The sequence below is a fragment of the Myotis davidii genome, unplaced genomic scaffold, assembly GCF_000327345.1.
Source record: "Myotis davidii unplaced genomic scaffold, ASM32734v1 scaffold725, whole genome shotgun sequence".
Taxonomy (NCBI): Eukaryota; Metazoa; Chordata; class Mammalia; order Chiroptera; family Vespertilionidae; genus Myotis; species Myotis davidii.
In genome coordinates this window covers 991,551-1,000,452 of record NW_006296500.1, presented here as the reverse complement: position 1 = coordinate 1,000,452, position 8,902 = coordinate 991,551, and the positions used below count along the sequence as shown (strand labels likewise).

Genomic DNA, 8,902 nt, shown 5'->3' with positions numbered 1-8,902 from the left:
CTCTCCTCAGGAAGTGTGAGTCAGAAACATCCTGCCGTAAGCACAGGGCCCACTCGGCCTGCCTCCGGCACTGCCCGCACTTGCTGCTCTGTCCCTCCTGCCCTGAGCCTCGGCCGGTGAGTTCTGCACTCTCAGCAGTTCCTGAAGCTGCTTCCTCCCGCTCCCGTGAAGGGGCTTGTGAGCAGATGACCCTGCCTGCGATAACGCACCCACAGATGGAAGGTGGAAGCCCACTGGTAACTCTGGCCTTCGCTAAAATAGGACAAAGCAGTGGTCACTCACCCGTCAGCCGGAAATACTGGTCAAAAAGCCCAACGTTGACTGTCTGTAGGTCACTGAGTTTTAAAACAAAGCACTGGGAGATGTGGAAGGGACTGTTGTTGTAGTCAGTGTTTTTCTGATGCCAGAAATCTATGGAGAAAAGGGGGGGAAGGGGATCCATGATAAGATTTTTGTCATCTGTTGAGATTACAGCATGGTTAAAGAAATTTTACCTCCAGTTTCCAAACCAGTGGAGAATTGGCTGGCCTGGGCAGCTAAGGAGCACCAACCCCCCTCCACACACACAAGGCCTCATGGGCAATGTGACCTAGCATCTGAGCTGTGCCTGACTCAGTGGAGTCACCAGGAGCCCCCCCTGGGGCTCTGAGGGGCAGAGCTGCTCCTTCCCTTATCATAGCTAATGCCCAGGTGCTCCCCAGGCCCTGGCTTGGCGCCTTCATGTCTGACCCTAAGTCCCTCATGACAGCGTGGGAGGGGGGGCCGTGTCACCCCCACCCCTAAGAGATTCCCAGTCCAGTGCAGCCGAGTCACTGCTGAGGCCACACAACAGGCCCATCTCCTGGGCACAGGCTCCAGCTCCCGGGCGGCAGCAGGCCCTGGTGCCTACCCTGCAGTGGCTCAGAGAAGTGGCGGCGGAGGCCGTCGTGCAGCACGAAGTACACGGCCTTGGTGGAGAGCAGCATGCAGGCCGTCACCTCCAGCCCCGGCGTCTGGTAGAACACCACCGAGGACCACATGAGGTGCCTCAGCTCCTCGTTCTCCACCTGGACACAAAGGGGCTGGGTTAGGGCTGCAGGAAAGCAGGGCTGGGCAGAGCACACAGCTTCTCTTCCAGACCGTGCATGAAACAGACCTCAGGGCAGGCCCCCCCGTTAGGCCCACCACCCTGGTGACATGCCTATAGGCAGGTCATCACATCTTGTCAATAGATTAATAAAGTTGGAAGCAGATAGGAGGTGAGGGATGGGAGATGGATGTGCAGTGCGGTGTGCCGGGGGCCCAAGAATAGGAGTGGCCAGAGGGGGCAACGGTGATAGGACAACTGACCAGGAAAGGTCAGTCTGGGACCTCCCAACCTAGACCCTCCAGCTGTGAACAGCTGAAGCTGGGGAAAAGCCAGTAGAGAAGTCAGAGAATCTGAGGCTGACCCCAACACAAACTCTGCAATCTCCAGGACCAACTATGCTACCTCTCCACACCAGTGCCAGCCAGCAAGTCCAGCACCCAGGCCACTACCTCTGCAATGCTGCTGTGGAAGAACTCGACGATGGCACTCCCCCGCAGGCTGGCAATGTGCCGGAGCGACGCGCAGGCGGGCAGGTGCGAGGGGATCTGATTCTCCTCTGAGGTGGACTGGATCAGGTGCTCGCTTGGGTACTGGGCGGGGGCCTCAGCTGGTGCCGGGGCCTCCACTAAGGCTGCAGCTGGGGTCTCCTCTGGGGCTGAGGCCTCTGTTGGGGCTTCTGCTGGAACCAAAGCTGGCACTGAGGTCTCTGCTGGGGCTGGAGCTGGGGTCTCCTCTGGGGCTGAGGCCTTTGTCCGGGCCAGATCTGGGGCCTCCTCTGGGGCTGGTGCTGGCGCTGGAGCCTCTGCCGGGGCTTCCTGGGGACTCTGGTCACCACTGCACCTCCCAATCCCCCAAGAAAGACTATATTAAGATGTAGACCCCAAAGGAGATTCATATCACATGCTCAACCTCAGAAGTGTGAGGGGAAAGCATGCACCACACACACTCCACGTATGGGGCCCTGGGAAGACAAAAGAGCAGAGAAAAGGTACCCAGGCCCTTTCTCTTGGGAGATAGATGGGAAGATGGGAGCACCCCAGGCTAGGACGGCCAGACACTTGTGGCCCATAAACCAAACACTTATTTTGAGCAGGTGATAGAGGAGTCGGAAATGTCACTGCAGAGTCCAGAGTATGACCCAGGTACCTACCCAGGGCTGGGATCTGGGTGCAATCAAGTCTGAGAACCAAAAACTCAAATTACCCCTCAGTCTGCCTTTGGGTCCTCTCAGGTGGCTCAGGCTTTCCTCCACTCCAACCTGGACACGGAACCCTTAAAGCTCCTGGCGGTTGGGGCGCCCCCTGCAACCAGACTACATGCCTACATGCCGGTGCCTGTGCTGAGGGAAGTCCTTGGGAATTGTCTTCTCAACTGGACCGTCTAGCTGTCCAATCAGATCCCTGCCCTCTGGCCCTGCACTGGGTCACATGCCCGAAGAAGCGCCCGGCTGTCCTCCTGCTGGCGCAGACAAGGATGCGGCTGCAGGAATGTAGCGAGGACCGGTTTTCTGCATGGGGTCCCACTGTGGGACGGTACCAGCCAGGCTCTGGGGTGGCAGGGAAATGCCTCCAAAGCCTTAGCACAGGGGCAGGGAGATGGGGGACAGGTGGGCAGGGCCACCTCGGGCCTAAGCTGTTCACTAGGCATCAGGGGTCTCTGCAGAGGGCATGGGATTTGAGCTGGGCATAGGAGAGGCACCCAATCCAGCCAAGAAGAGGTTGGACGCATTAGTTCGGCAGGAAGGTTGGAAGGAGAAGGCAGGCCCTGTAAGATGCTGGAGTGAGAATATGGTCTCCATGACGACCAGGATAGACGAGAAAGTGAGCGTAACTATGTCCCGGGGACAAGAAGGTGACAAATGAAGGGCTTTCTTGCCCACGAGGGGAAAACCCAGTATATGTGCAGCCAGGGGGCAGTGAAAGGAAATAGGGGCCCCCTCAAGGGCACAGGCCCCTTGAGCCCCAGGTGGAGGTGAGCTGAGGTGTGACCATGCCCCCCCCCCAGAGATGCCCTCTACCCCAGCCTCAGGCAGCCCTCAGGGAAACCCAAGGAGGGAGCCCAGGGAAAGCCAAGCTGGGGGAGGGGGCAGGGCAGAGAAGAGAGTGGGAATGAGCAGAACAGGGCTCCCAGCTGCCACTCCTTCTTTCTGTGCCCCAGTCTCCCCCAGAAAAAAAGGAGCTTTGCACAAGGTGACCACCCAGCTCACACACTCAGTTCCTTTGAAGGGGACTCCCCAAATTACATACAGAAAGAGAGCCCCATCAGCAACCCAGACCTTCCTGAGCAGGGCTGGGTGGCTCTCAACAGGATAAGGCTTGGCATGGGACTGTGAGGCCCTGAGGGGAGGAGACAGTGGGTGATTCTTAGAGGCTGTCCTGGGCCCAGTGGAGCAGAGCAGAGAAGGCCAAGCAAGGTAGGGCAATCACCCCAGCCTGGCCTGCCTGCTGGCAGGAGCTCAGGCACCCGGACCCAGCCATGCAGGGCCCTAAATGGCAGGGGACGGGGCCAGACTGTCCTTGTGAAAGGACAGCTTTCTTAGGCCTCTTCTGAAGCCCTGGGAGAGGAGCAGCAGCCCCGTGCCAAGCCCTGTGCCAAGTCAGGGACACTGCTGAGGGCGGTCAGGAGCTTAGGAGCAGCTAAGGACTGGGCCCACCCTGGACCCACGCACACTCTGCAGGTGCTCAGAGATGGGGTTTGGGGTGAGTGATCTCAGACGCAGTGATGTGAACTCCCTGCGCACGTACCAGTCCCATGCCCTGGCCCCGAAAGCCTGTGCTCAGTCTCACCTGACCCTGTTCTCAGCAGGCTGGCCACCCATGAGGGGGCGCTGGGACTGGCCCCCAGTCGCAGGGGTCTTGGCGATGACCACAGTCTTCAGGTCCTGCAGCGAGGCACGCAGCTGGTTGTAGATGCGCAGGAAGTGGAACTTCTCATGGGGCAGCACGAAGATGGCGGTGACAAAGCGGTAGCCCACGAGCAGCTCCAGCACATGGCCATCGGCAAAGGCACCCCGTGGCTGGGTGCAGCTGCGCGTGGGGTCCAGCAGCACAGTGGAGAGTGGCACGCGGCTGAGCTTGAAGCTGTTGCGGTTGCGACAGTTGTGGGTCCCTCGGTTGGGCATGGGGTTGAAGTCAGCCTTGATGACGTTGAGGTGCTGGGGGGTGAGCAGCAGCCAGTAGGGGATGGCAGCGGACTTGACAGCCTCGGAGGGTGCACAGCAGGAGCGCCGCACAGCAGAGCAGAGCGTACAGCTGGCCCACTCGATGTTGCCTGAGTAGTCCCCGGCAGCCGTCTGCACCATGCGCTTGTCACTGTAGACCAGGTAGACTGGGAAGCAGCCTTGGCTGCGCTCCTGGCAGCCGCCCGCCACCTTGTAGAAGGTGAGCAGCTGGCGGAGGAACTCCTGCAGGCTGATGTGGCTGCCATAGAGCACGGGGCTGCACAGCATGGCCATGTGCTGCGGGGCGAAGCATGAGCGCAAGTCGGCGTGGAACTCGTGCAGGTTGGCGGCATCCGAGATGATGAAGAGCGTGTTCTCACTGTGCCGCACCTTGAGCACCAGACACAGCTCTGGCATGAGAAAGCCGAACTCAGTGAGGTCGCCGTGCGGGAAGCAGAAGACGAAGCGCAGGGAAGAGAGGATGTGCTGGCTGCTGCCCCGTGACTCCTGATGCGGGATCTCGAAGACAGCAATGCCAAAGTCAGTGAGCACGAGGCAGGCAGCAAACTGGCGGATGCTGCCCTGCACGTGGATCAGGAAGCACCAGAGCACCTTGAGGATGCGGATGTGCTCCAGCAAGAAGTCCTCGTCTGCACCCAGGGCCCACTCCAGGGCCAGGCGCTCCTCCTCACCATCCTCCTCTTCTTCCTCCTCTTCCTCTCCCCGGCCTCCTTCCTCCACATCTGGAGGCCCCATTTCAAAGTAGCGGTTCTCAGCCACATCCTCGTCATCCTCGCCCTGGCCCTCCTCCCGCTGGTTGGCTGCCTCGATCCAGGCTGGCAGCTGCCGCTCGATGGCCTGCCGGATGAGTGTGCTGAGGCGCTGGATAAAGTCCTGGTTGGTGGCCGTGTAGCCAATGCAGGTGAAGGGCAGGAAGATGATCTGGCCAGACCCAGGCACCACCTGGACCTCCGGCTCCGAGTGCTCTGAGCTGTGTGAGAAGCCAGGTCAGTGACACGCTGGGCTGGGACACCCCACCTCTCAAGTCTGGGGCTACACCCTCGTCCTGAGGAACCAACTCATGGGTATCCCAAACTGCTAAATAGCTGAGCCTATTCCTAGGACAAGTGCCCCACTGGGGAGCCAAGGTGCCCGAAGGCCGGGGCCACCAGTTTCTCCAGAATCCACATGCCCAGGACTCTGATGACATGTTCAGGCCAGTCCTGCCACATCACACTGGTTCCCCCACCTGAAGCATCACACAGATCTTAGTCATTCAGACACTGGCCGTGAGCCCGAGGCAGCGAGTGCTCCAGGGCACGGAGCCGCTTGCTGACAACAGTTCCCTTCAGGGGCGCGTTAGGACCTTCACATTTAATTCAAGCCCCTCTCGGCCATTACTGTCCTCACACAGTGTGTGTACATCGGGGCTGGGAAACGGTCACAGGATGAATACTTCGGGCTTTTGGGGCCACCCAACCACATAATCTTTTCTTTTTAAAAACAGCTCCTAAGCATGGAACAATCATTCTTATCTCACAGGCTGTGGACCAAACCAGCCTCGATCTGCTGATCCCTTGTGTAGGATGACATATGTCCTTAAGACTCAAATTTAGAAGCAGACCAGGGCTTTTCATATCTGTGTTTAATTTAAAGGAAGAGGTAGTTCTGGAGGACTCCTGTGAATACCTATTTAACAAAATCCAACTAGTTACTGCTAGCCCACAGCTGAGTGTGTACAGGCCTTCTCAACCTCTTCCTTACCTTGCACCACCAACAGCTCCAGGTATGTCCCTTAAATCATCAGAAGGTGCCTGACGGAGAAGGAAATGTGGTCAGCCCCCACCTGCCTCGGCCATTCCCTGGCATTTTCTGGTGCTAGACCCTGAGCCAGGCGCCCTGCCCTCCCTCCTCCCTCCCTGCAGGAAGTTCCTCACCATCCCACGCTCCATTCTGGGTGAATTATGGGGCCTGGAGACAGAGAGACTTCCAGTTATCCTGCCAGTGCACAGCAAGGCTGACTGCCACCTGGGTCAGTCTGCCCCCAGCCCACACTCCCAGCTCCTGGGCCAGAACCTCCGGCCACTCTGAAGTTCAGTTTGTGCCACTGGGTCTAGCATCCGAGTGCTCCCTGTCCCACCCCAGAGGGTCTTCATGGACAATACACCAACTTGGTAACTGGTCAGCAGAAGACACAATGAACAGAGGCTGCACAGTACCTGGCAAGGCCCTCCCAGGGGTCTCTGGACAACAGGGAGGGAGAAGGGAGTGCCATGGTGTGCTGGGATAAGGTGAGGCCTCTCAAACGACCACAGGGGTCACACGGTCCTGGCTATTGCTGACTAGAGATGGGGCTAGAGGGAGGTCTAGGTAGCAAGCACACTCTCCAACATGGCAAATGAGCCACTCACACCACACTTGCCTCCTCCTCTCTTCCCAGGACACACGAAGGAACCCTTAGTAGCAGCCAGAGAAGGTGCCACAGTCACACAGTGTCCCAAACTACCAGGATGACATGCAGGGATGGGCAGAATAGCCCTGGGGTGCCAGGCAACAGGGGAGAAACTTTCTGATGGGTTTGGAAACCAAACAAGGCCCCCTCCACTCCAGAACCTTCAGAATTGCTTTCCCCAAGGGAGTCCACTCATGTGAACTAAAGGTTATCTGGCTTTGCCCTCCAGGGCCCAGTGAGAGAACTGTCTGTTCCCACTAACAGAGGGAGACAGGGAGGAGAGAGGGGGAGAGAGTGAGAGCGGGGAGAGGAGGGAGGAAGGGAGGGAGGGAGGGAGGGAGGATACCACAAAGCAGAGTACACCAATCGCTGGCAGCGTCTGCCGTAACTCTTGGCAGGCCACCTCCTACTTCCCCGAGAGCCTCAAACAGAGCTGGCACAGAGGTAACCCATCTGCAGAAGCAGGAGGCAGGCATTACCTGTCCTGCAGGGATGGACTCCAAGGAATCAGAGCATCCCCGAGCAATGGGCCGGTCCTCGGGAGTAAGACTGTCCGTGGACGAGAGGCTGCTGGCCAGGGCCTCCTCTTGCACAAACATGATTCCTGGAGAGACCAGGGGCAGGCGGGGGGGGACAGCGGGGCAGGAAGAGCAGCCATTCAACAAATGGGGCTGGGCCCTGGGGATTCTGGCATGGCCGGGGGATAGACAGACCCCCAAACCCAGCCACATGGATTACAGAATAAAATGTTAAAACGGAAATCTTAAAATAACTTGAAGAAAGAACAAATGATTGCTTATCCAATTTCAGGGTAGAGAGAGACTTTCTGAGCCTAAATCGAAAGGAAGAATTTGAAATGTGACTACATAAAAACTAAACTTCTATAAGTAAACAAAGAAATGAGAAAAAGGCACTGGCAGTATTTGAGGAACATTTGTATCTTTTTATAAAAAACTGTTACAGCCCTAACCGGTTTGGCTCAGTGGATAGAGCATCGGCCTGTGGACTGAAGGGTCCCAGATTCGATTCCAATCAAGGGCATGTACCTTGGTTGCAGGCACATCTCCAGTAGGGAGTGTGCAGGAGGCAGCTGAATCGATGTTTCTCTCTCATTGATATTTCTAACTCTCTATCCCTCTCCATCTCCCTTCCTCTCTGTAAAAAATCAATAAAATATATTTATTTTTAAAAAGCTGTTACAGATGACAAAAATAAGGGATAACGTTGGGAATCCCACTAGAAGACAGACTGCAAAGAATGCAAACACATTTCACAAAAGATGGCCAATAGATATCACATGAAACAATGCTCACCCTCCTTCACAAATCAGCACGGAAGGGCAAGCTGGACTAAGACACCAGTTTGTCTCTCATTTTGGCAAAGTTTAGACTGATTGTGTGGCCCGGACTTGGCCTAACTGGGTAGAGGCAGGCACTGGCGTGGGAGCTGGCCTGCCCGTCAGGACAGCAGTTTGGCAATATGTCCATCAAGAGCCTTAAACATGTTCACTCCTAGAGCCTTCCCAGAGAAATGGCTGGACACCGCCCACCCCGATCTGACATCTCTGCAGAGCTTCACAGACACACGAGGGCACAGGACCTCCAGGACTACCCACGCCGGTCCCCATGGCTTGCTTCCACAGGACCACCCCTCTGGCCTCCCCTCGTCAGCCTTCCACGGACAGCACACGCTGACTTACGCACTATGGAAACAACGGGGTGTTTTTAAATCCTGCTGAGGCTGTTTTACATCTAAGCCTGATATTTCACACCTAGACTGGCCGAAGGCAAAGCCTTTTTCAATGTTTCCCTAAGTGCAGTTTGTTGGGAGAACATGGCACCAACCTCGTTTCACAAAAATCTGGAGGAGCCCAAGGCTTGGCCTGGCTTTACAACCAGTCACCACAGGTTAAAGCCCCAGAGGTCACAGACCCTAGCCCAGCTCAGCAGCTGCCCAGGGACAAGACAACTCACATAACCCAGGTCCTCTGCCCATGGGGTAGGCAGGCTGAGGGCCCAAGCCCAGACCGCCCCCCGCCCCAGCGAAGCAGCAGGGACTGCACAGGCAGGAAGGGCAAAAACACAGCTATGCGTAAGCGCACTGTTCTCTCCTAGAACCCCCTCCTCCCTCACATGCTCAGGTCCTGCCCAGCTTTTGAGGACCCCTACACACAGGCCCTGCTCTAGCCATACCTCTCCCCTCTACAAAACGCCCCCCCTCC

At 57.2% G+C, this 8,902-nt stretch overlaps 1 protein-coding gene and 1 long non-coding RNA gene across 3 annotated transcripts in view; one reads left to right on the top strand and one right to left on the bottom strand.

Moving 5' to 3' along the window:
* Positions 1 to 7,656, top strand: part of LOC107184388 — an 18,465-nt gene extending 10,809 nt beyond the window's left edge. The window contains exon 3 of the long non-coding RNA XR_001515216.1: positions 7,645 to 7,656. This is a non-coding gene — a long non-coding RNA (uncharacterized LOC107184388). The remainder of the gene's footprint in view (positions 1 to 7,644) is intronic.
* Positions 1 to 8,902, bottom strand: part of NISCH (nischarin) — a 31,192-nt gene that overhangs the window by 1,995 nt on the left and 20,295 nt on the right. For both annotated transcript variants that reach the window (XM_006771827.2, XM_015569180.1), the window contains 6 exons: positions 7,161 to 7,285; positions 5,994 to 6,043; positions 3,856 to 5,220; positions 1,519 to 1,903; positions 890 to 1,046; positions 283 to 411 (listed from right to left, as the gene is read on the bottom strand). In XM_006771827.2, coding sequence (XP_006771890.2) covers positions 283 to 411; positions 890 to 1,046; positions 1,519 to 1,903; positions 3,856 to 5,220; positions 5,994 to 6,043; positions 7,161 to 7,285 — 2,211 coding nt within the window. The remainder of the gene's footprint in view (positions 1 to 282; positions 412 to 889; positions 1,047 to 1,518; positions 1,904 to 3,855; positions 5,221 to 5,993; positions 6,044 to 7,160; positions 7,286 to 8,902) is intronic.